Here is a 27,195-nt window from a genome sequence, read left to right as displayed (position 1 = left end):
AGAAGAGGAGGAGGAGGAGGAAAAAAAGGAGGAAGAAGAGGGAGAGTTGTGTGTTTGTGTCAGGGCCGGGCGTGGTGTACGTGCCGAGCGCGCTGTGCGACCCGTCCTGCTCTCCTCAGCCCTCAGGCGGGCCGGGCCTCGGGGGCCTCCTGAGGCGAGCAGGCCCCGACGACAGCAGCAGCAGCACCTCCTCCTCCTCGTCCTCCTCCTCCTCCTCCTCCTCTTCCTCGCGGGGCGGCCATGAGGCGGCGGCGGTGAGGAGGAGGAGGAGGAGGCGGTCGGGGCGAAGCGACGGGCGGGCCGCCGGGCCCTCGGCCGCCCCGCCATGGCCCACGACAGCGGCGGGAGCGAGCGGGACCGGCAGTACTGCGAGCTGTGCGGGAAGATGGAGAACCTGCTGCGGTGCGCCCGCTGCCGCAGCTCCTTCTACTGCAGCAAGGAGCACCAGCGGCAGGACTGGAAGAAACACAAGCTCATCTGCGGGCACGGGGGGCCCGCCGAGCAACCACCACCGACGGCACCACCACCGGCACCAGCACCACCACCACCACCACCGGCGGCTGCCGCCGCCGCCTCCTCCGGGCCCGACGAGCCGGTGTACCCCCCGGGCGGCCCGCGGCCCAACGGGCAGACCAAGCCCCTGCCCGCCCTGAAGCTGGCCCTGGAGTACATCGTGCCCTGCATGAACAAGCACGGCATCTGCGTGGTGGACGACTTCCTGGGCCGGGAGACCGGCCAGCGGATCGGCGACGAGGTCCGCGCCCTCCGCGACACCGGCAGGTTCACCGACGGCCAGCTGGTCAGCCAGAAGAGCGACTCGTCCAAGGACATCCGCGGAGACAAGATCACCTGGATCGAGGGCAAGGAGCCCGGCTGCCGCGCCATCGGACGCCTCATGAGCAGCATGGACGACCTCATCCGACACTGCAACGGGAAGCTGGGCAACTACAAGATCAACGGACGCACAAAAGTCAGTCGCCCCCCCCCCCCCTCCGATCGATCGATCAATCGTATTTACTGAGCGCCTACCGTGTGCAGAGCACTGGGCCAAGCGCTTGGGAGGTCCAAGTTGGCAACATAGGGAGACGGTCCCTACCCGATCCCGACCGCTTATTAGACAGAGATAGATCGATATGCTATATACACGATATGATAATGATGACGATGGCGTTTATTAAGCGCTTGCTATGGGCCAAGCGCTGCTCGAAGCGCCGGGGAGGTTACGAGGTGATCAGGTTGTCCCAAGTTGGGGGAATCACAGTCTACTAACGTATATATATACACACACAATATGTACTAGTATAGTATGTGTAGTAGTATATACACTACTATAGTAGTGTATACTGGCGTATATATATATATATATACTAGTATAGTATACTATATATTGCATATACCATGTGTTATATATATGTATATGATGGTATGTGTTCTAAGCTCTGGGTAGGTTACAAGGTGATCAGGTTGTCCCACGGGAGGGCTCACAGTCTACTAGCGTATATATATATACACACACTATGTACTAGTATAGTATGTGTAGTAGTATATACACTACTATAGTAGTGTATACTGGCGTATATATATATATATATATATATATACTAGCATAGCATACTATATATTGCCTATACCATGTATTATATGTATGTATATAGTGGTATGTGTTCTGAGCTCTGGGGAGGTTACAAGGTGATCAGGTTGTCCCACGGGGGGGCTCACAGTCTACTAGCATATATATATATATATATATACTAGTGTATGTATATATACATACACTGTACTAGTGTAGTACGTGTAGTAGTATATGCACTACTATAGTAGTGTATGCTATATATTATATATACCATGTATTATATATATATGTATATAATGGCATGTGTTCTAAGCGCTGGGGAGGTTACAAGGTGATCAGGTTGTCCCACGGGGGTTCACAGTCTACTAGTATATATATACACACATACATACATACACACACACATACATACATACACACATACATATGCATATATGCTAGTATTGTGTATGTAGTAGTATATACACTACTGTAGTAGTGTATGCTAGTGTACTGCCGTACACTAGTGTATATATACTGGTATATCTATATATATCTATATCTATACACACACACACACACACACACACACTAGTATAGTATACTATATATTATATATACCATGTATTATATATATATGTAATGGTATGTGTTCCAAGCACTGGGGAGGTTACAGGGTGATCAGGTTGTCCCACAGGGGGCTCACAGTCTACTAGTATCGTGTGTATATATATATATACACAGTAAATACTAGTATAGTGTATATTATACTTACCACTATACACATACACACATATAAAATAATATGTGTTAAGCGCTTACTATATGCCAAGCACGGTTCTAAGCACCAGGGGTGGGATACAAGGTGATCAGGTTGTCCCATGTGGGGCTCACAGTCTTCATCCCCATTTTCCAGATGAGGGAACTGAGGCCCAGTGAAGTGACTTGCCCCAAATCACCCAGCTGACAAGAGGTGGAGCCGGGATTAGAACCCATGACCTCAGACTCCCAAGCATAGGCTCTTTCCACTGAGCCATGCTGCTTCTGCGTGCCGAGCACTGAACCAAGCTCTTGGGAAGTACAAATCAGCAACAAACAGAGACAGTCCCTACCCAACCACAGGCTCACATTCATTCAATCGTATTTATTGAGCATTTTCTGGGTACTGAGCCCTGGACTAAGCGCTTGGGAGACTACAGATCGGCAACAGATAGAGATGGTCCCTACCCAACAGCGGGCTCACAGTCTAGAAGGGGGAGACGGACAGCAAAACAAAACAAGTAGACAGGTGTCAATGCCATCAGAATAAATAGAATTATAGGTGCATACACATCACTAAAATAGAGTGGTAAATATGTACAAAAATTCACAAGTGCTGTGGGGAGGGGAAGGGGGTAGGGCCGGGGGTGGGCGATGAGGAAGAGAGGATCGCCAGATGGGACGGGTCATTCTGGCCGGGGGGAGGCCGGACGGCTGCCCCAAGGGCCGGTGAAGAGAAGGGGGCAACCCTAAACCACCCTGCTGTTGGCACGCATCGTGACCTCCCTGCCCTCCCTAATAATAATAGTAATAATAACAATAATGGTATTAAGTGCTTACTATGTGCCGCACACTGTTCTAAGTGCTGGGATAGATACAAGCTTATCAGGTTGCCCCACGTGGGGCTCACAGTCTTAATCCCTATTTTACAGATGAGGTAACTGAGGCACAGAGAAGTTAAAGTGACTTGCCCAAAGTCACACAGCTGACAAGTGGCAGAGCTGGGATTAGAACCATGACCTCTGACACCCAAGCCCACGATGATGATGATGGTATTTGTTAAGCGCTTACTATGCGTCAAGCACAGGTCTAAGCGCTGGGGGAGATGCACATTAAGCAGGTTGGACACAGTCCCTGTCCCACATGGGGCTCCCACTCCTATCCCCACTTTACAGAGGAGATAACCGAGGCCCAGAAAATGAAGGTATTTAAGCGCTTACTATGTGTCAAGCACTGCTCGACACTCTGGGGTAGGTACCTGCTAGTCGGGTTGGACACGTGGGGCTCACTCTCTTATCCCCATTTTACAGAGGAGGTCACCGAGGTCCAGAGAAGTGAAGTGACTCGCCCAGGGTCTCTCAGCAGACAGGTGGCGGAGGCGGGGTTAGAACCCACACCCTTCCGACACCCAGGCCCGTGCTGTAGCCGCAAGGCCATGCTTCCATCCCCCCAAGTCACTTCCCCCCAGGCTTGGTGGTAGGACTTGTGTCACGTACACACCCGGCTGACCTGTTTCTTTAGGTCAACGCCCCTCCCCCCCTCCAGGTTATGTCCCTTTCCACCTCAGGCTCAGTCGGTGGCATTTACTGAGTGCCCCGTTGTGAGCAGAGCACTGTGCTGATCGCTTGGGAAGATAGGGAGTCACCGACGTGATTCCCGCCCACTAGGAATTTGCAATCTAGCTTTCCCTTCCCCTTCTGCCCCCAGCCCTGCGGAGGTCATCATTTGAGAATTAACCCCCCTCGGGCCGGTGCCCCTGGTCCCACCGAAGTGTGCGGGCCTTTAATTAGGTGTTGGGTTTAGGTTTGCATAAACCCGTTACAGAAATAAAATGCCACCCCCACCTGGAAACAATGAAACAGTTTTCTGTGAGAAGCCTGGTGACAGAGTGCCTTTGCCTCATCGCCGGGGTGACAGAGTGCCTTTGCCTCATCGCCCGGGTGACAGAGTGCCTTTGCCTCATCGCCCGGGTGACAGAGTGCCTTTGCCTCATCGCCCGGTTGGGGCCCATAATACGATTGAAGAGATGGCACCCCTTTACCTGCCCTTTTAGAAAGCGAACGGGACTCTTGCAGTTCTTTCTGCACCAGATCTTTCTCCATCTTGGTAGCTGAGGAGTCTTCCCATCCCTGAAACGGTCCTGGAGTTCCCTAAAAGGTGAGGAAGGGTATGCTTTGGGTACGTAGCTCTGTGTGTATGTATTCGTTCCCCTTTTTCAGCTGCCGTAACCTAGAGCTCACAGCCCCCAACCAAACCCCGGCCCTTTGCTCTCTGTAGCCGGTAAATCGACATTTAGCCCCCGCTTCCCTCCCTAGTTACCGTCCCCCGCCCACGCACACACAGATTCAGCTTCCTGAGAATCTGAACTTTTCCTTCCACTTCCCCTTTCTCCTGTCAGTGTTTGGAAGGTAGGACGGGGAGATGAGACAAATCTCTGCCCCTCTCCACCCCTTCCATTTTTACCCCTGACCTGGCATCCCACAAGCAGATTGACTAGACAAATGTGTAGCCCTTTTTTCTTTGGGAAGACTTCACAGAACTCTGGATTTTAAGGAGTTTGTCAGCGTCATTAATGGTATTTAGCGGGTGTTTACTGTGTGCCGAGCACTGCACTAAATGCTTGGGAGAGCACAGCAGCGTTGGTAGACACGATCCCTGCCCACGATGAGTTTTCAGACTAGAGAGGAAGACAGACATTACTGTAAATAAATAATCTATAATAGATCATTTATAGTTAAGTCCATCTGTGCCGTGGAATTGTGGGTGGGCCCAAAAGTCACAGATCCAAGTGCAGAGACAGTGCAGAAGGGAGAGGGAGCCTGGGAACAGAGGACTTAATCGGGGAAGGCCTCTTGGAGGAGATGGGACCGTAATAAGGCTTTGAAGGTAGGGAAGGGTGGTGGTCTGGTGTCTATGGAGGGGGAGGGATTTCCAGACTGGGTTGTTAATCAATCCCTGTGGGGGCACTCCCTCCCCCTGCCAACTTGCAGGCAGCTTTACTACCGAGCACAGTGAGTGGGGGGAAAAGAGGCGAAGAAAAAATACCCTGGTCAGGCTTTTCTTGAATGAAGGCAGGCTTATGAGGTGCCCTTCTGGAGTGTTGAAACTCTCTGTAATGATGATAATAATAGTAGGCAAACTACTGTCAGGGAAAGGGGTGGGATTGCACATTTGAACCCGGGCAGCCCAGTGATGTTTGAAGAAGCTCTGATGTTTGAAGAAGCTCTTTACTACCCGAAACAGCTCGTCTCAAAACGGGCCCGCCCAGGCTGTGACCGGCAGGTGTGGGGTGGGAAACGGCAAGGAGGGAAGGTGCTGTGGTGACCTCGTTAAGAGGGTGGTTCAAGTTGGGGGCTCGAGCCCTGACCCAAGGGCGGGGGCCGAGTTGCAGGGTCAGGCTGATCCCTGCAGTCAGTGAGGGGAGGAGGGCAGCCCGAGTCCTGCAGCCCAGGGGCTGCGGTGGGGGAAGTAGACCGGACTCCAGCCTTGTAGAGCTAAAGAATCTCTGGCCCCTTCACACTTTCCTCCTCCTCTTCACTTGGCTTTCCATTTCAGGCTAGGAGAGAAGTGCGGGGATAGACTTGAGGGGGAGGGGGGAACCCTCTGTTCTCCTCATCTCCCTCTATGAGACAGACTTCAGAGCAACTGGCTCGGAGAGGAGCTGTTGGGAGGAGATGACCCGCCGTCTGAGGTCGAGTCAAGTCAGTCGTATTTGTTGAGGGCTTCCTGTGTGCAGAGCGCTGTTCTAAGCACTTGAGAGAGTGCAATATAACACACATTCCCTGCTCGCAACGAGCTTACAGTCTAGAGGAGCCCCTTGCCCGAGGCCACGGGGACAGCGCCCATGGTTCCTTAGAGAGCAAGGCGGCCACCGCTGTCCCCGGACTTTCAGGGCTCCCTGCGGTGTGTGGCCTGGCAGAGCAAAGTCTTGCCCCCCCGTCTCTCGCCCCAGCTGTCAACGCATCCCAAGAACCTCTCTGGTTGGGCAGAGTGGGCCTTGGTGGCCAACCGTAGCACGATCGACCCCTCGGCGGCTCCTAGCCCAGCCGGGGCCCGAGAGAGCGAAAGGCCGAGGTGAGAAGGGGGCTGGTTCGGAGCTGGCTCAGCGGCCCGGGCCCCTCCGACACCATATCAGGCGGTGGCTGTGGCCACCGTGTGCCATCCCGCGCTCTGAATGGGGCTACTGCTTAGGGGGCAAGTTCTCTCGGGCTGGGCAGACCACACCGCAGCTGGCACTCCCGGAGGACGTCCGGTTGGCAGCGGCTCTTGGGCGAGGCCGAGGGTCCGGGAATGTCCCGGACCTAGTCGTCTCGCCGGCGGGTTACCGCCTCCCGGGACGTGGAGGGACAGGAATTTGGGCTGCTCGGGCTCTGTCAGTTCTCCGGGTAGTCGAAAGATCGGAAGCCCCCTCCCGCTCCCTTGGACGGTGTCCACCCCGCAGGTTGGGGCCCTGTGGGCATTTTGGTTTGGTTTTAGACTTTATTCACACATTGGGATTTTTGTCTTAGTGTCACGTGAAAGTTATGACTAACAAGTGACATGGGATGTGAGTAAATGCGGTCTCACTTTCCCTCAGGAGTTGGGGATCTGATTAGGTTACAATAATAATAATTGTAGCATTTATTAAGCACTTACTCTGTGCCAGGCACTGTACTAAGCGCTGGGGTGGGTACAAGCAAATCGGGTTGGACACAGTCCCCGTTCCACATGGGGCTCACAGTCTCATTCCCTGTTTGACAGATGAGGGAGCTGAGGCCCAGAGAAGTGAAGTGACTTGCCCAAGGTCTCCCAGCAGACAAATGGCGGAGCCGGATTAGAACCCAGGACTTTCTGACTCCCAGGCTTGTGCTCTCTCCACTGTGCCATGCTGCTTCTCTAATGGCCAGCACGTTCCTAACCATGGGTTTCCACTCTGTCCCCGACAGAAAATCCCCGGGGCGGTGTCACGTAGCGGGGCTGCTGCTGGACTTGACATTTTTCCAAGGATTGCGTTTTGAAAACAGTGTAAACGGTCCACGATATTTTAGAGAGTTTTAGGGGTGAATTTGCAGCCCAACTCAGCGCCGGCGATCTCCCTACCGAGGCCAACGGCAGACACCAAAGCGGGATCCAGCCGGGGCCACGTCCCTCTCCGGCAAGACGGCCGAGCCGAGGGGACGTGACAGGAGGCGGGAGTTGCGCACACAGGACGGTGGATCCTTGAGAGCGACAGTGAAAGAAAGGTTCCTTTCTTGGTCTGGTAGCAGTCGTGACTTCTGGAGTTTAAAATCTGGCCGGCGGGAAATCCAGTCCCGTGGGAGAGAAGGAACGAATAGTCGTGACGGAGTATTTACCTGTCCTTATACTCCTGCTGTTCCCCCTATCGGAAATTGATTTTTGGGTGTGGCTCCCCCTCTATAATAATAATAATGGCATTTTATTAAGCGCTTACTATGTGCAAAGCACTGTTCTAAGCACTGGGGAGTTTACAAGGTGATCAGGTTGTCCCACATGGGGCTCACGGTCTTCATCCCCATTTTATGGATGAGGGAACTGAGGCACAGAGATGTTAAGTGACCTGCCCAAAGTCACACAGCTGACAAGTGGCGGAGCCGGGATTTGAACCGATGACCTCTGACTCCAAAGCCCGGGCTCTTTCCACTGAGCCACGCCCTCTAGACTGTAAGCTCCTTGCCGGGCAGGGGTCATGTCGCCCAACTGTATCGGAGTGGACTCTCCCAAGCGCTTAGTCCAGTGCTCTGCGCACAGGAAGTACCAATGAGAGGTTGAGAGAGATGTTGGGCCGTTTTTATGGCTTTGGACCAGAACCGTCCAAAGTCCCAGAGAGTTGTTATGTCGGTGAATTAGGTGGACTCTCCCGAGGCAGATGACAACAAGATGAGAGGCACCTTGGCCTACAGAGAAGCAGTGTGGCCTAGTGGATAGGGCGTGGGCCTGAAGAGTCAGAAGGATCTGGGTTCTAACCCCGGCTCCATCACTTCTCTGTGCCTCAGTTGCCTCATCTGTAAAATGGGGATTAAGAACCCTTTCCTCTCCATCCAAACCGCTACCCTGCTCGTTCAATCTCTCATCCTATCCCGACTGGATTACTGCATCAGCCTCCTCTCTGATCTCCCATCCTCCTGTCTCTCCCCACTTCAATCTGTACTTCTCGCTGCTGCCCGGATCGTCTTTGTGCAGAAATGCTCTGGGCATGTTACTTCCCTCCTCAAAAATCTCCAGTGGCTACCAATCAATCTGCGCATCAGGCAGAAACTCCTCACACTCGGCTTCAGGGCTGTCCATCACCTCACCCCCTCCTACCTCACCTCCCTTCTTTCCTTCTCCAGCCCAGCCCGCACCCTCCGCTCCTCTGCCGCTAACCTCCTCACTGTGCCTCGTTCTCGCCTGTCCCGCTGTCGACCCCCAGCCCACGTCCTCCCCCGGGCCTGGACTGCCCTCCCTCCACACATCCGCCAAGCTAGCTCTCTTCCTCCCTTCAAAACCCTACTGAGAGCTCACCTCCTCCAGGAGGCCTTCCCAGACTGAGCCCCCTCCTTCCTCTCCCCCTCCCCATCCCCCGCCTTACCTCCTTCCCCTCCCCACAGCACCTGTGTGTGTATATGTATACATATGTATATATGTTTGAACATATTTATTACTCTATTTTACTTGTACATATTTATTCTATTTATTTTATTTTGTTAATATGTTCTGTTTTGTTGTCCGTCTCCCCCTTCAAAACTGTGAGCCCGCTGTTGGGTAGGGACCGTCTCTATATGTTGCCAACTTGTACTTCCCAAGGGCTTAGTACAGTGCTCTGCACACAGTAAGCGCTCAATAAATACGATTGCATGAATGAACCGTGAGCCCCATGTGGGACAAGGACTGTGTCCAACCCGATTACCTTGTATCTACTCCAGCTCTTAGTAGAGTGCCTGGCACACAGTAAACGCTTAACAAATACCACAGTTATTATGATGATGACAGGTGAGCGAGCTCCAGCATGGTCACGGTGATGTCAGGGCTGCGATGCCCTGCGGGGGCTTGGTCACAGCGCTGGTGGTTTGTGCGGTGCCAACTTCGGCTCTGCGATGCCCACTGAGGCCTGGAATGCAGCACGTTGCTGACAGAGGTCATGTGAGCGTATCACCAGTGGGCTCCATTGATGGCCAAAGTGACGGGAGCCCAGAGTCCACGCTGGGCCCCCGTGCCATGACCCCGCAGATGCTTGGCATGGCAGCTTCCTCAGTAGGCGCTGTCCATCCATGCCAGCTGGCATTGTTCAGTATTCCCACAGGGCCCGCCCAGGTCATGGAACGTGAGGGGCCGGCGGGAGACGGAGGGGCTGTCCCGGTCAGTTCGAAAACATGAGCCAGGGCAGGTCGGAGGGGGCTGGGTAGCCATGGAGGCTAACCTGCCTGCTGGGCTGTGGCACGCTGGACCTTGTTAATTAGATCATTCCATCTCAGGAGCCTCAAAAGGGTGTGGGCATTGAAGTCCAGCCCGGAAACTCATTTTAGAAAGTTTGCTCTCCTCAGTAGCGGACTCTAGAGGGTTTTCTTTCTTGGACTTCTGCCCAAAGTTCGTGATTTCAGCCTGTTTTCCCACCGGGATTCTCGCTCATTTTTTCCACCAGAGAGCTCGAAAATAGGGCCTTGGAAAATCGCTCCCATCATATTGCGGAATGGCTCTGCACCTGCTAAGTGACTTTGGTTGAAAGTCGATAATGTCGCTCGAAAGTGTTTTGACTGCAGTTCGTCTATTCGTCTCGTATGTTTTTTTTTGGAATGCCCGAGAAGACAGTGATCCTTTTGCCGTGTTGTTTGAGCCAAACCATCTTGCGGTGATATCCTGGGCGGGCCCTTCATCCATCAGATTCCTCTCTAAATCGGTGTTGAACGGTAGCCACAGTGTCCCACTCAGGGAGGGGGGAGGGGACTTCCCTTTCCAGTCGACCTCATGGCTCGACAGTGCCCGTCAGCAGCCGTGCTATTCTTTGAGCGTCTGATGTGCGCAGAGTACTAAGTGCCTGAGGGACATAGAAAAAGAGGAAAAGATGGGATCCTCCCCTGTTACGATGTACAGAGCAAGGCAGGCATAAACATGAGAAAGAGAGCAACTATGTGTTGTAACAAATAGAGAAATACCCAAACAGTAATAATGTTGAAAACATTGTGGTGTTTATTCAGCTCTTACTAGGAGATAGATTAGGGTATTGAGCGCTTGCTAGAGGCTGAACCTTGTGCGAAGTGATGAGGTGGGGGTGGAGGAAAGGTTCACATTGAGTCCCTGGTCAGCGAAGGCAGGCTTATAGTCTTCAGGCCCGGGGACCAGGAGAGGGGATGCCCCCTCACCCCAGGGAGCCAGTGAGGAGCTGGGCAAAGTGGCAGGAAGGGAGAGGGGGTGGGGGAGGGCATGACGGGAAGGGATAGGAGAAAGGAACCTGAGCCGAGGAAAAGATGGATCAAGAAACCAAAAGTAAGATGTAGGACACTAGCAAGGGAAAGGAGAAGGAAACTAGGCTATAGAGACTTAATCTAAAATCAAAAAGGAAGAATCGTTGTCTTGGAACAGTGCACTCTGCCCACGGTAGGCCTTCAAAGACTGCGGACTGATCGATCTGTTGGTTTGAAAATTATTCGTCTTTCAGCTCGTGTCGGTTGCCTTGTTTTATATTGTGCATCTGCCCTTGCTTCGGGAACTTGGTTAGATGACTATTCCGATCAAGTAAGGGGTTATCTCGAGGCCAGGGAATGTCAGTGGGGAATGTAAAGAGTGGTCGGTCTGGGGTTAGCTGTAGCTTTGAGCTCCGCCGGGGAAGTCACCGGGCGCACCGAGCAGAGAGGTCAGCCGTGCTTTGAGAGCGCTTTCCTCAAGTTTAGACTTCACCGTAGCTGCCGTCTAGAATCTTCAAGTCAAGATTGAGGTAAATGTGGCTTGGAAAACAGGCCGGATGAGGAAAAATTTGCCCCTTGTGGTATGTTCAAATGAGACCGCCCCATGGGGTCCTTCGTTTGGCAGGCCTGTCCTCCGCAAAGGCCAGGGAGCAGGCTGGCACGGACCTTGCTCACCTGGTCGGGAGCTAACTGTGGCTCTGCCCAGCCTGAGGCAGTGTTTGCAGAGCTTCGGGCGGAAAAGTGTCCCTCAGCCCACCCACCTGCCCATCCCCCTGAGGGAGAGAGAGCCACCAACTGCCCGGCGATCTCTCTGAGCTAGACCATCTCCACTGTCCAGTCTGGGGCGGTCCTGGGATGCGGGTGGGATGGACGGGCCTCAGCCGCCCTCCTTAACTTTTCCAGAGCGTTTCCGTCCAAAGCCTCGGGTGGGAAGGGGCTCCCACACTTCACCTAAGCATGTGCGTTGTGAGCCCGGCAAGTCCTAACGTGGGCTAAATGAGGACGCTTGTGTTGGGGGGCGTTTCCGGAGCTACACTTTGGTGTCTGCTTGAGGTAATGGCCCAGAGAAGCTCTGAGCTGTCTAAACTGTAAACCGGAGAACTTTAAGGAAGATTTGAGGGAGGAAACGAAGGCTCACGCCCATCCCTCTTTCTTTGAGATGGCCACCAGGAGACCGTGTTGAATTAGGCCCCTCTTCTCGGTTTGGACTTTCCGAGCATCCCTCCCCGCTACTGTGTCTCAGGGCAGGCAGATCCGGGACTCAGCCGGAGTGGCAGCTCAGTGGCGGAGTGAAGAGTGGCTTATCGGCCCTGGGGAGAACGTGCTGTCCCGCGGCTCTGTGGCCTTGACCTAAAATCCTAGCTTCTAGCCCGCCTTACTTACTATTATTATTATGGTAGTCGTTAAGCGCTTTCTATGTGCCAAGTACTGTTCTAAGTCTGGGGATAAATACAAGTTAATCAGGTTGAACATGGGCCCTGTCCCACATGGGGCTCACACTCTTAATCCTCATTTTACAGATGAGGGAACTGAGGCACACAGAAGTGAAGTGACTTGCCCGAGGTCACACAGCAGAGATGTGGTGGAGCCGGGATTAGAACCCAAGCCAGGCCCAGGCTTTCTCCACTAGGTCACGCTGCTTCCAATGTGGAAAGCGAAGCTGGAAGCAGAAAGGCCGCCAGGCCACTGCAGAAGGTGCTCATCATTCAGGATTCTCCCTTCTTCCACTTCTCCAGCCAACGCTGAAAGCGGGGTGGGGGAGATGTGTGTGTGGGGGTGGGCAGGGAGAAAAGAGACAGAGACACAGACCCTGCTCCTCTCCCCTCCCAACCCGCGGACACTTGGGCTCCGACCACTTTGAGATGCTGTCAGGGGCGGGAGATCAGTTCCACAGAGAAGCTGTCCGGTAACTCCCAAGTACGCCCGCATCCCACAGAGGGTCCCACCAGCTGACCGGCCCGGACCCTTCCCGAGCCCTAGAGCAAAAGCCTGACGCCATCCGATGGATCATCACAGAGTCAGCTGCTCGGTCAGTCAGAGCCCTCGGGCCCTGAAGCCAGGACCAGAACTGAAGAGTTCCTGTGGCTCGTTTGGACCCTTGTTTCCGGCTCGCTGCCCAGCTTGGGCGGGCCCCACGGGCCTCCTCTGCAGGCTTCTGTTCCAGTCTCTTCATCTTTGACATACGGATAATACCGGTCCCCTTTATGGGAATGTCGGGTCCATTAATTTGTCCTCTTCAGATGTGTTGAGTAAGGAACCTTTTCTTATTTCTTGGCAGAGGCGGGCTCGGTCCCTTTAGGCATTTGGAGCTACTCGGGGCTCCTCCTCACCCTCTCCAGGGGCTCCTGCCCCGATCGCTGGTTTCCGTTCATCTCATAAGTTCGGTGCAGCAGGACGGTTCCCGCCTCGGAGGAGCGGTTATCGGGCCCGGCCGAGTTTCGGTTCCAACCGCCCGGACTGTCTTTGAGGCAGTCGGCACCTTGCCGTGCCATCCTGAGAGAGCCGCTCAGGGGTTGCCTTATGCCCGGGGAAATAACCGTCAGGCAGACTGTGGTCTACCCTGACCTTTTTGGAATGGCGAAGTGAATTGGGTGAGTGGATAAGACCGTGCATAATTCTATTCCGAACAGTGCGGTCCCTAAGACCGTGTGAGCCTGGCTGGTTGCACTCGTTTGTTTCAACAGCCAATCAAAGTATTGTTGTCGAGTAACGAGGCGGTGACTGTCACCATGTCGCCCCAGCATCTGCTCAAAGCGAGTTTGAAGGCTCTTCCCAAGGTTGGGGCGGGGTGTCCATTCATTCATTCAGCTGTATTTATTGAGCGCTTACTGTGTGCAGAGCACTGTACTAAGCACTTGGGAAGTACAAGTTGGTAACATATAGAGACGGTCCCTACCCAGCAATGGGCTCACAGTCTAGAAGTCCAGCCTCCGGCCTCTCCCTCCCTCCCTTCCCCCTCCCCTTCTCATCTTGTACTTCCCAAGCGCTTAGTACAGTGCTCTGCACACAGTAAGCGCTCAATAAATACGATTGATTGATTGATCTGAAGGATCTCTCATATTAATGTCTCTCTCTCCCTCTAGACTGTAAGCTCCTCATGAGCAGGGACCGTGTCTGCTCATTCTCTTGTACTACCCCAACCACTTAGAACAGTGCTCTGCACATAGTAAGTGCTCAGTAAATACCACTGAATGTTTGATTGATCTTCCAGGACTTTTCGCCCTCCAGAAGCAGCTCCCGTCCGTGCTCGTCATACCACCACCACACAAGTTTGCTTAGTTAACGGGCACTTCGCAGTGGTGCCTATCGCCGCTTGAGGTCAGTGAGTCGTTAGGCAACTGTTGATTGAGCGCTCACGTTGTGCAGAGCAATGTACTAAGCACCGGAGAGAGTACGGTGTAACGTTATTACAGATACAGCTTACAGATTGTAAGCTCGTTTCGGGCTGTGTCTGATTATTGTCGTATTGTACCCTCACCGGCGCTTTGTCACACAGTAAGTGCTCAATAAATATGATTGAATGAATGAGCTGAGCCACTTCCCCTCTTAAATAAGGTATCCTTATCTACGACTGAGGGGATGTGGCTACCCAAGGCCAGACCAGTGGACCCAAAGTGACTGTGTTTTGGTTTCCCTGCCCCAAGGCTCGTCGGGGGAGCAATGAGGCAAGGAGGAGAGTCTCAGGGCTGCCTGCCCCCCTGGGCTGCTTTTGTGTAAATCCCTGAGTCGGGGAGAGATGCCCAAGGGGGCCGCATGGTGAGACGGACTCCCGGCCCCCAGTCGGTTGGCCTGAGCCATCCAGGCCTGGCCCCGCCGGACAGACCCTCCCGACGCGGGCCGGGTGAGGTGCGGGCCGCTGTTTCGCGAGGGCGTGACGGAGGCTATTTCTGGATCCGGCCAGTGGTCTGGCCCTCGTCCAGCCCCAGCTGGAACGGCGAGAGTCCTCCAGGCCAGAGCCACTCTGGCCTACTGTCCTGCAAGGGTGGAGACCCTCTGTGGTGTTTTGAGATCCGGTCTGGGTGGGTTTGCAACTCCCTTGCTAATCTGATTTGCAACTGCCTATTCAGTGGGGTCCCTGGGCCTCCAACTTCTGCCTCTGGCCCGGTCCCCTGGGGCGGAGCAGGGTGTGTTTGTTCCACTGCTTGGTTTAGTCCACAGTCCTCTCCCTCACCTAATCTGATGAGCCTGCCCCTTGCAGATTTCTTGGATGTAGAGGGCGGGGAGCTCTTCTGGGAGCCCTCTGGGTGGGGATTAGTACATAGTCAATTGTATTTATTGAACGCTTACTGTGCGCAACGCACTGTACTAAGTGCTTGGGAGAGGACGATATAACAGATCCATTCCCTGCCCACAACGAGCTTACAGTCTAAAGGGGGAGACGGATGTTAATATAAAGGAATTACAATAATGTAAGCAATCCCAAATTTGGCACTCCCCGGCCCTTCCCATTCCTCCCAGGGTCAAGCAGCAAGGCCATCCCAGTGAGGTGGGACCTCTCTGTGCCACGGCCGGACGCCTGTCGAACTTACCTAGGCAGGCAGGAGGGGCACCAGGGCTGCCCTCCGTTTTCGGTCATCGGGAGATTGGTGGGATAGAGGCCCCTGGTGCTCATCCCGGTTTTGCTAAGTACCTGCCGTATGACCTTGGGCAAGTCACTTCTCAGTGCCTAGGTTGCCTCATCTGCAAAATGGGGATTCAGTACCTGTGCCCCCTCTTAAAAGGAGAGCTCCGTGCGGGACCTGATTGTCTTGTATCTAATCCCAACCAATAGTGGAGTGTTTGATGCAGAGTAAGTGCTTAATATATGCAATTATTATTATTATTATCATCATCGTCGTTATAGTAGTAGTAGTTTCAGAGCCATCTCAGCCATTTGTGATCCCTCCAGTCTCCGGGAGACGCTCTCTTTCCTCCGTCTCTCCCACTCGGATCTCTGCCACTCCACTTGGGCTCATTCCCTGGCCTTCCTGATGAGATTCAGTCCTGGGGCCTTTCCTTGCTCTCTGTCCACACGCTCTAAGCAGGTCACTCCCAAAATCGCCCTGGCCATCCCCAACCCCTCTTCCACTCTACAACCTCGCGTTTGCAGTGGCCCCTGGGACGTATCTCTGCGACTAACCCGACAGCCAGCACCTAAAGCTGATCGCGCCCTAAATTGTCTACCTCATATTCCCTCCTGGGCTCTCAACTCCTAACTTCTCCCGCTCCATCAACCACAGCACCACCCTCCCCCGTGGCACGTCGGAGGCACTGTACTGAGCGTTCAGGAAGCACAAAGTCAGCAAGTGACCCATTCCCTGCCCTTGGGCGGGGTTTGCACTGTAACGGCAGGAGAAATATCAGCAGCTGCAGTCATCAAAAATAAATGATGAAACGGACAGTTGACCCAGCGAGTCAGATGTGCTCTGGGTGGGTTTGGATAAATCCGCGAGTGCCAGACCTGGCTGCTGGCCTTCTGTGACTCAGGGTGCCGGTGATTAATCGGGGCCGGCTTATCGGACGAATCAATGAGTTTGTTGTCCTTTTTTTCCTGTTTTGTTTTTGAAAGTGGAGTAGCGTTTCCACGTGTTGCAGGAGAAGACGACGGCGGAACTTAAAGTGATATGATAGCGGTGGCATTTGTTGCAATGAGCAAACAGGGCTAAGCGCTGGGGTAAATGCGGGATAATCAGCTTGTGCCGTGGCTGCCCCTGGGGTGGCCTCTAGGATGAACCGGGCCCTGGAGAGGGGGCATTGACTCCTTCCAAGCCCCCAGAGACCTTCCCGTCCTGCAGACTGGCTCAGGACCAGTGCAGAAAGCCCCCCGTTCAACATGGCCCAATGGAAAGAGCACAGGGCTAGGAGTCAGAGGACATGGGTTCTAATTAGGGCTCCGTCATGTGTCTGCTAATGATGATGATGATGGCATTTATTAAGCGCTTACTATGTGCAAAGCACTGTTCTAAGCGCTGGGGAGGTTGCAAGGTGATCAGGTTGTCCCCTGGGGCGCTCACAGTCTTCCTCCCCATTTTACAGATGCGGTAACTGAGTCACAGAGAAGTGAAGTGACTTGCCCAAAGTCACACAGCTGTGAATTGTGATGGCTTGGTTCTCACACTCTACCACAGGGGCTTTCTCCCTGGGACATCTGCTTTAAGCCAGTGGCCAGGATCATCCCTGTCCGCCCACCTGGTTTTTTTTTTCCAATGTTAAGCACTTACTATGTGCCAGGCACAATATATATAAAGCGTCGGGGTACGTGCAAGATAATCGGGTTGGCCACAGTCCCCGTCTTACCTTACTGCCCAGTTCTCAGTAAGCGAGAGAATCTCCGGGCCTCAGTTTCCTCATCTGTAAAATGGAGATGAAGACTGGGAGCCCCCTGTGTGACAGGGACTGTGTTCAACCTGATTACCTCATACCTAACCCAGCACTTAAAACACAGTAAGTCCTTAACAAAAACTATTATTATTATTATTATTATTATTATTACGGGCTCTCCCTCCCATGGGTGCTGTGGCCCATTACAGGGAGAAAGCTGCTATATCCCTGGGAGATGCTGGGTTAAAGAACCCGAAGATGCATTTTTTTTCTTCCCCTTTCAGTTGTTGGATGGCAACGGGACTCTCCTGGAGTTTTCCCAGGAAGGAGCTGGGGCCAAATGAGTAAAATGAGCAGAGCTGGCCCTGCCCTGTCATGGAAGACCTACTCCAAAGTCAGCCTGTTGTTGTGACCGCTTTGTCGTGCAAAGCCCCAGCCCCTTCACCCTCACACACTGCTTGCCCCAGGAAAATCTGCGATTTAGCGAGGCGGGTGGGCGTCTTCCCGTTGTCCATTCAGACCAAGTCGCGTCGGGCGCATTGGCCGTGGCCCGTAGACCCCACGTCATGGGCCGACCGTCGGAGCAGAGCGAGTCGCCTGCGCGTGTTCCCGTGTCCGTTTCTCCGGGCGGAGCTGCCCACCGCGGTCTCCGGTCCCAGGTTTCGAATCCCTGGTGCAACTTGGGAACCCCAGAGGGCTCTGCTAGAGCATGTGTTTCCATCGCACGATTTGGCAGGTATTTTAAGAATGTTCTTCCCACATCACGAGTCTGATCTGGCGTAACAGGAGCCACCCGCTGGCACGAGCAGATTCAGTGTAGGAAGGAAATGGGGTGTGTGTGTGTCTCTCTGTGTGTGTCTATGTGTGTTTGTGTACAGTGCCGTTACGCTTCCCAGCTTCTCCCTCATCCTTACTACACTTCACTGGCCAGGACTTTGTGTTCCTTTGTGCCACCTCACAGTTTTTAATACAGTAAAAGAGCCGTGGACCCCGTGTCAACTTATGGACTGAAATTAACTACCCTACTTTGTTTTCTAACAAAACAGCCATTTCATGATTCATACTTCTCAAGGCGTGCTCTTCTAATACGTTAAAAAAAAATAACCCAGATGAAAAAACTGGCCATTTAAAAAGCTGAGCTCGTCATTAATAATAATAATAATAATAATAATGGCATTTGTTAAGCGCTTACTATGTGCAGAGCACTGTTCTAAGCGCTGGGGGGGATACAAGGTGATCAAGTTGTCCCACGTGGGGCTCACAGTCTTAATCCCCATTTGTCGTTGAGACGTTACCATCCTCACCTTGTGCTTAGGGCCACAGCGGGGAAGGTTTCGGCCAAAGAATCACCTGGGATGTCCGGTCAGGTGGATGGGCTCAACGACAGTACTGAAAAAATGACTGGCTTAATAGTAATAATAATAAAAATGATAGTAACTGTGGTATGAAGGGCTTACTCTGTACCAGGCACAGTTCTGAGCGTGGGAGTAGATACAGAATAATTGGGTTGGCCATAGTCTCTGTCCCACATAAGACTCACGATCTTAATCCCCATTTTACCGAATTGTACTCTCCAAGCGCTTAGTCCAGTGCTCTGCACACAGCAAGCGCTCAATACATGCGATTGGATGAATGAGGGAACCGAGGCACAGAGAAGTGACTTGCCCAAGGTCACAGAGCAGACAAGCGGAGGAGCCGGAATTAGAACTCGGGTCCTCCTGACTCCCAGGTGTGTGCTCTACCCATTAGGCCACACTGCTTTACGTGAGCGGTCGACGCCACCTCGGTCTGCCGGTTCACGGGGGTGACGGCACCATGGGAGCCGCGTGTGCACTTTGTCGGGCACCGTGCCCGCCGCCCCGCTCGCCGCACTTGGGCCCCAGCGGGAACGCGACGGGCAGGGATGGGGAAGTGCGGTTGGCATGGCGCCAGCCTCCGGTCCCCCCCTCCCTCCCCATCACCACTTCCTCCTTTTGGGGTCTGGGCTCGTCCAGGCCCATTTCATCAACGGGCATTTCGTGATGGAACTTGGGGAAAGATTCCCTCCCCTCCCGACGACGCACTAATCTGGGTAAGGAGGTCACCATTCATCATTTATCGAACTGCGCACCTCGTAATATGGGGGAGTATTTTTAAAATACCGAAGTTCAGAAAGGGAGGGGGAGAAACACACGTTTCCTGACTCAGCCTCATTTTGAGTACGAGCTTACCAAAGCCCGAAATAAATCTCTTCAGGCTCCAGAGAGGTATCACGAGCCTCTTCCTTCCTTTTATTCTCATGGTAAAACATAAATTTGAGTTATTTCCTATCTGTTCAGAAAATCCTTTCAATTATGTATAGTAAAGTATCAAGAGAGGAAGAAAATGAAATGCGATTGTTCTGTTCATATAAATACATTGTAGTCGTAGCAGGAGACTGAAGTATTGAAAGCCGAGGGCCCTAGGCAGCTGACGAAATGGAGACAGTGACGATTCCTACCCTGTGATAGAGTTTCATCTGATGGGGCTGAAGGGGTCCTCCGGTTCCCCTCGTTCCGGGTTGGAGGAGGAGGATGATTCCGATTGCCCACCCCTGTCCTCGGAGGGCTCGGGAGAGCCGCCGGTCAGTGGTCCTTATGGCCCGGCTTCCGGGGCCCCCTCGAAGAACACTGCTCGCCGGCCCCAAGGGCGTGAGACCGGACCGGTGGGCCTCAGAGGTGACCGGCGCAATGGGCCACTTCATCCTCCCCCGCCTTCTGGGAAGACCCTGACCAGGGGCGAGACCGTGCGGCTCGAAAGCAAACGGAAATCCGCCGGTTACCGAGGGAATTCCATTCGTGGTGGGAAACGGCAGAGAAGAAGAGGGCAGCTCTCACCCCACCGGACCGGCCTGGGCTGAGACTGATGTCTCAGGACTGAATGAGAAATGACTTCTTTGCGGGAGTGGCCATGGGCTTCCTTTCCACGTGTGGAGGCTCAGGGGCTCCAGAGGCCGTCGGGTGTGCCCGGGGGCAGGAGGGAGCAGGGGTTGGCCACGCGCCTTTGTCCATCCTGACCCCTGCTAAGGAAAAGAAAGAGCAGACTTGGAGTTGAGGAGAGTCTACCTGTCATCGTCAGGGCGCATCAGACTCTGTACAGATGGTGGCTTCGGCACTCCTGAGGAGGAAGGTGGCGGGGGGGACAGTCTGCCTTGCGTGTCAAGTCGGTGACCACAGGGGTCAAAGTCATCATCATCATCAATTGTATTTATTGAGCGCTTACTGTGTGCAGAGTAAAGTCGCCATCTTCCATGAAAATCCACGTCACCCAAGGGCCATCTTACGTCGTGCAACCCGGCCACGCTACCCCTGGGCTTCTTTTGGGCTCCTTTTGGCCCCAAAGGACCTGGGATGTCCGCCAGTTTGACGTCGGCTGGGATGGGGTGTTGGGCTGAGGTGACTGGGCTCAGGAGGCTTTTGCTGGTTGGGTGGTGATTTGCCAGGGGTTAGAGGAGAGACAGTCTCCCATGGGGAAACTGCAAGCTGTTTTTACAAGATGTTTTCGGCCCAGATTTTAAGGAAAGGAGCCCCTAAACGGTAACAGGTCCCGGTGGGGAGAGTGTAACGGGGACACAGGAGGGGCTGTTGAATTGGAGCCATCATTAAAGCGGTGCTGGGCTGAGGAGGAGAAAGAAATGGATAAATTGGACGTTTCTCAAGAGGTTTCCTCAGCACAGCTTTTTCACAAAAAGAACTGCGCTGCCATTAGCGCACGGGCCTTACCCTTCGCCAAGCACTGAGGGAAACACCGGACAGAGACAAGGTTGCCAGGTCAGACGCAATCCCGCCTCCGCCCGGGGCTCCAGCTTTAAGGGAGAGCAGGGATCTCATCCTGGTTTCCCAGAGCAGGAAGCCGAGGTCCAAGGATGGGGCCTGGACCAGCTCCCGAACCTCCCGGCTCGCGGGCTCGGGCTCCCTCCGCTTGGCCATCTGGCCACCTGAAGAGAGAAACTCGAGGCTGGCCCAGAGTCGCCCAAGTTCGGGAGCCCATTTTATAAAGAGACGTTTCCCACTACCCCGCTTGTTTCAACACCGTGTCTTTGTATCTCGTTGCAGGCTATGGTGGCTTGTTACCCAGGCAACGGGACAGGTTACGTGCGTCACGTTGATAATCCAAACGGAGATGGAAGATGCGTCACGTGTATATATTACCTTAATAAAGATTGGGACGCCAAGGTATGTAGCGGGACTGGGGGTGGTGTGTTTGTGCAAGCCGCAGCCGGCCCCGAGGTCTCTCACGTTCTCTTGGACTCTCCCATGTGCTTAGTACAGTGCTGTGCACACATTAAGCACTCAGTAAATACGATTGACTGACTGACTGTCGCGGCCGGGGTGGCATGAACATCTGCGTAGTGGTCTGCAGCTGAGGCCGTTCCCGATGCCTCTCGGGGGCTCGGGAGGTTACTCTACACTCAGTTGCCGGTCTCTTTGAGTCCAACTGTCAGGTCTTTGCTCTAATAGTTTTCCCTAGCAAGGAAGGGCAGTCAGTCAGTCGTACTTATCGAGTGCTTACTGTCTGCAGAGCACTGTACTAAGCACTTCGGAGAGTAGAGCAGAACAATATGGCCAACACACTTCCCACCCACAACGAGCTTACAGCTCGCTCGAGTCCTTTGGTTGCCGCAGTTGGTGTTTCCCGAACCCATTAGCCGGGGAGCTGCGGACCGAACGGGGCTATGGAGCATCCCTGGACGGTGGCAAATGTGCATTTAGCTCAGCTGGTGCAGGGAGGCATTTCACGGGCCTGCCCTCGGGCTTCCGTGATTGCCGGCGGCGGGCGCGGGACGGACATCGTGCGCCTGCCGCTTCTCCGCTCACAGCGGCGCCGACCGCACCGACAAAATGGCAGGGGCGACTTGGGCAGGGAGCTAGAGCAGAGCACGGGTCCCACACAGCCACTTCTATAACGCCTGGAAATCGGCGAGGAAGCCCAGAGGCCTTGCCGATGGTCAGTCCCTTTCCTTGATCCAACTTACAGCTGCCTTCTGAGTTTTTCCGAAATGTAGACGATCCTAAGAAAATACGTATCCAGAATGCCTGCGTGAGATGCGTTACTTATTACTTTGAGCTCCGCATTCGTTTCATTTGGGGTTTTCCTTTAGGGGTGGGGGTGGAGGGCTAGTTTTTGTTGACGAGAAAGATCCGAGTCCCCAGTCAGTCGCTGGGCTGAATCTTGGCAGCGGCCCCGAGCTCTCCCCCTGCAATTGTCCCAGCAGGGCACAGCTGTGTCCGGAGACGACCGTGAAGGCCGCCTCCTGCTCATCCCTTCCTCGGACTCTGGAAAAATCCACTTCCTAAGCCGAGGGAAACGCGTCTCCGCCGTGGTTTTGGGGAGGCTGGTGGCACACAGGGGAATTCCCTAGGAAGCGCAGGCGTTAATGGAGGCGGGGGGGGGGAAGGGGGTCTGGTTTGGATCTGTGCTCTGCCAGCGCGACTGAATGAAGTGACCTCTTCTCAAACGTTCGCCCACAACAGCTCCGAGCACATGTGGCAGGCTGGGCGGGATGCAGATTTAGGGAAGTGGCGGAGGGGAGAGAGCAGGAGAGGCAGCCGAGCCAGAGGTTTGGAGAGGGAAAGGGGCATTTTGGGAAGAGAAAGGCAAGGGGAACAAACCGGGAACCCTGGCAGGGAAAGAAGGAACCAGAAGGGCAGGGGCCTGGGGAAAACCGGGAACCTACAGGAAGGGGAGGCAGAGAGCCCGAAACACAGGAAGAGATAAATTAATCCATGATATTTATTAAGCGCTTACTGTGTGCAGAGCATTGAACTAAGCGTTCTGGAGAGTACAGTACAACAAAATTGGCTTGTTCCCTGCTCACAGGGGCTTTGCGGTCTAGAGAAGCAGCATGGCTCAGCGGAAAGAGCATGGGCTTTGGAGCCAGCGGTCATGGATTCAAATCCTGGCTCCGCCAATTGTCAGCTGTGTGACTTTGAGCAAGTCACTTCTCTGTAGCTCAGTTACCTCACCTGTAAAATGGGGATTGACTGTGAGCCCCCCCGTGGGACAACCTGATCATCTTGTAGCCTCCCCAGCGCTTAGAACAGTGCTTTGCACATAGTAAGCGCTTAATAAATGCCATTATTAGTATTATTAGAGGCAGGGGACAGACATTAATATAAAGAAATTATAAAAATGTGTAAAAATGCTTTGGGACTGAGAGTGGGGTGAATATCAAGTGCTCAAAGGGCAAGGGTCCAAGAGCGTAGATGATGCAGAAGGGGAAAAGAGGGCTTAATTAGGGCAGTCCTCTTAGGGGAGATGTGATTTTTCAGTAAGGCTTTGAAGGAAGGGAGAGTGGTGGTCCATCAATCAATCAATCAGTCGTATTTATTGAGCGCTTACTGTGGAGGACAAGGGCAACAGTGAGGTAGATGAGATTGATGTACCGTGAGTAAGCTAACATTAGAAGAGCGAAATGTGCGGGCTGGGTTGTGGTAGAAAATCAGTGAGGCGAAGTAGAAGGGGGCCAGCCGATTGAGTGCTTTAAAGCCGTTGTTCAGGAGTTTCTGTTAGTAGTGGAGGTGGGTGGGCAACCACTGGAGGTTGTTGAGTTGGGAGATGTGGACTGAGTTTTTTTTTTTTTGGTTTGGTTTTAGAAAAGTTGTCTAGTAGTAAAGCTACAGGCTTGGGAGTCAGAGTAAGCGCTAAACAAATACCATTAAAAAAAAAAATCCGGGCAGCTGACTGAAGGATGGACTAGAGAGAGGAGAGGCAGGAGGCAGGGCAGGCTGTGCCCCTGAGCCCCGGGAGAGCCAAGAGGCATCCTTGGAAGTCCTCGGACTGACCCTCAACCCAGGGAGCCCATCTGCCTGATTGCCATCTAATTCCTGCCCCACCACTGGGCAGCCGGGTGACGTCGGGCAAGTCTGGGCTACTCTGTGGCCCGGTTGACTCATCTATAAAATGGGCATTCAGTACCTGTTCTTATGTCTCCATAGGCTGAGAGTCCCATGTGGGACAGAGACTGGGTGTGACCTGATTATCTTTTTATCTGCCCCGGGGCTTAGTGCAGTGCCTGGCACATAGTATTTATGGCTAAACAAGTATGATTATTATTATTGTTATTTACCCCAGGGCTAGTACAGCGACTGGCACGTAGTACTTATGGCTTAGCAAATATCAGTAGTAGCAGTAATAGTAGTATTTATCCCTGAGCTAGTAAAGTGCCTGGCATATAGTACTATGGCTTAATAAATAACATTATTATTGTGATGATGATGATTGTAATTCCTGGGAAGCAGAGTGTTGCCCTGAGAGTGGCCCCCGTGTCAGAGGGCAGGGGTTGGGGGCTGAAATGCTTCTGACTGAAGGGGGTGAGTCTTCAGGGGGATGTGGGCAGGGGGATGCCGGGACCCTCTGTGACACGGACCCAAGTACCCCGAATAGGACTCCAGGAGACCAAATTCAAGGCTACTGATTTATCCTGAGAGTCTGGTTTTTTTATTGGAAAGAAGTCAACCACTCAGGAATTCCTCAACTCATCACACTGCATCCCAACCCCACAGCACTTATGTATAGATCCTTACTATATTTATTTATATTAATGTCTGTCTCTCCCTCTAAACTGTAAGCTCATTATGGGCAGGGAACGTGTCTGTTATATTATGTGCTCTGCACACAGTAAGTGCTCAATACATACTGTTGATTGATTGATTGAATTAACTCTGGGAAAACAAAATTGGCATTTTCTAGGTGAGTGGAGGTATTCTGCGAATTTTCCCAGAAGGCAAAGCCCAGTTTGCCGACATTGAACCCAAGTTCGATCGACTGCTGTTTTTCTGGTCAGATCGTCGCAACCCTCACGAAGTGCAACCTGCATTTGCTACAAGGTGAGACACAGTCGCCGGGGCGAGCGGCCGATTTTTTCGAAGAGTTGGATTGCCCTTGAGCCTGCCACAGAATACGATCTCTGCCAGAGACCCACGGCGTTTGAGCAGAGCCTCCGCGATGACAGTTAGAGGCAATGGGGATATCGCCCCAGGGCTGTCCCTTAGGTTGGGGGAGAGAAGGGGGTGTAGCCTCTGTCATTGGGAGTCCCCTCCCATCTTTAGCTGCCTCACCCCCACCCCTGTCCCAGAGTCTGGGAACGCACCCTCCCTCCCTCCTCCTTTTCTAATTCCTTCTTCTCTCCTTTCTCGCCTCTCCCCCATCACACACATACACCTGGGGTGGAGAGAAGTGACTGTCAGTTCTTTGTCCAGGGTTTCCCCAGCTCGATCTCTCGTCTCTAATTCCAAGCTTTCTTTTAGGTACGCAATCACAGTGTGGTATTTTGATGCAGATGAACGAGCGCGAGCTAAAGTAAAATATCTAACAGGTAAGCATAGCGGGAGGGTTCCTGCCGGGCGGCAGAGGGGGATTAGGGGATGGGGAGAAAGATTTCCCTAACGCTGCCATCGGGGTTGGGTCTGGACCTGTCGAGTGAGGCCTGTGCCATCCTGGAGGCCAGCTGTGCCCGTGGGCCGGGCCACTCCCCCGAGCACTAGTCGGCCACGTCACCCCGGGCGTCCAGGAGTCCGGCCGGGACTCGGGGCTGAAGTCCAGCCGGGCCTGCCTTCCCGAGGAAAGTTGAGACGGAGCCAAAGGGGGTAGTGGCTTTTCTTCAAACCGCATCTTCTGATTTCAAGACACTGAGCCATCTCTGAGGACTTAAAGTCTCCCCTGGGAAGACCACGGGACCGGGAAGGGATGGACCCAGAGTCTGACTTACCTCGGTCCTGTCCCTTATCCTCTCTGAGCCTCCTTTCCACTCGTGTCAGGTGCCCTCCCTGCCTCCTCCAAGGGCAACAGGGAGTCTGATTATCTTGTATTTGCCCCACAGCCTGGCATGAATGAAGTAAATGCCTAATAATCGTCGTAACTAATCAGGGAGCTGACCTTTGGGTCTGTCTTTCCTTTTCTTTTTTTTTTGTACTTGTTAAGCGCTCGCTATGTTCTAGGCCCGTTACTAAGTGCTGGGGTAGTTATTCATTCATTCATTCATTCAATCGTATTTATTGAGCGCTTGCTGTGTGCAGAGCACTGTACTAAGCGCTTGGGAGGTACAAGTTGGCAGATAGAATCAGGCTGGACACAGCCCCTTCCCCACATGGGGCTCACAGTCTGAGGAAGGAGGATTTAATCCCCATTTTACAGATAACTGAGGCGACTTGCCCACGGTCACCAGCAGCAAGCGTATTAGAACCCACGCCCTCCGAGTCCCAGGCCCGGACTCTTTCCTGTAGACCGTGCTGCTTCTGAGCATCCTGGAGTCTCCTACATCGATTCGTTCTTCTCTTTTTCCCCCCCACAGGTGAAAAAGGTGTGAGGGTGGAACTGAATAAACCTTCTGATTCCGTGGGGAAGGACGTTTTATAAAGGCCCCTGCTCCAGCCACGCTCTCACGACACCCACCGTCTAAACGGGGCAGACACTCTGTTGACGCGTGACTGGCGGCGGGGCCGAGGAAACCGGGCGACCGTCGGGCAGCCTTCAGAGGAAGGAAGGAAGGACGAGAGAGAGCGGTGTCTCGGTGCGGCGCCGGACCGGAACCCGTCACCGCTCCGGCCCCCCGAAAACCGAGCGTCTGGGAGGTATCGGAGCAGGCGGCCGCTGAGGCCGCCCGGCATGCCCACGGGTCGCGCGGCCCGGGCAGGAGCGGCCAGGAGTCCCGCTCACCCGCTCTTCCACAGTCGGCCGGGAGGCCCCCCTGCTGTCTCTCTACAGCCCACCCTCTCCTCTCTCCCCTTTTTCTAGTCAGGTCTGAATCGGGGGGGTGGGGGGAAAGGGTGATTTTTTTTTTTTTTTTGGAAATATGACCAGGTACCGTCTCTCTGAGCGAATTGAGTAAAAACCGCAGTATTATTCCCCCAAATAGCATCAATCTATTTTTGTAAACCTGTTCGTACCGTCCTCCTCGGCCCTGAAAAGATCTAATCGAGCCGGCTAGCTGCCAGTAACCGAAGATCACTTTAATATCCTTCCATCTTCAAGTCGGAGCAGGAGCACTTTAATTGCCAGCTGGAATCGGGTCGTCTCGTGGTCATAGCTTACACTAATTGGAACTCTGAAACGATCGCTGCTGCTGTTTTGTTTCTTGATCCTGTCCTTAATGAAACTCTTAACCGGAAAGAAAGATCGCTAGCACTCTCGGTAACCGTCTCTTAGCTCGCGGTTTCTTCCCGTCGGAGGCAGGGGAGGGGAAGAGTT

The 27,195-nt window shown here is 53.5% G+C and overlaps 1 protein-coding gene across 1 annotated transcript; it reads left to right on the top strand.

Moving 5' to 3' along the window:
• Positions 1-27,137, top strand: EGLN1 (egl-9 family hypoxia inducible factor 1). Its single transcript, XM_038760835.1, has 5 exons — positions 1-970; positions 21,063-21,182; positions 24,700-24,836; positions 25,257-25,324; positions 26,300-27,137. Exons 1-5 carry the CDS (start codon positions 326-328, stop codon positions 26,362-26,364), a joined length of 1,035 nt encoding a protein of 344 aa, XP_038616763.1. The 5' UTR covers positions 1-325; the 3' UTR covers positions 26,365-27,137.
• Positions 27,138-27,195: the final 58 nt, after the last annotated feature.

This window comes from Tachyglossus aculeatus, chromosome 19 (genome assembly GCF_015852505.1).
Source record: "Tachyglossus aculeatus isolate mTacAcu1 chromosome 19, mTacAcu1.pri, whole genome shotgun sequence".
Classification (NCBI taxonomy): Eukaryota; Metazoa; Chordata; class Mammalia; order Monotremata; family Tachyglossidae; genus Tachyglossus; species Tachyglossus aculeatus.
Note: the sequence above shows the minus strand (reverse complement) of the source record. Positions and strands in the feature narration are given on the sequence as shown.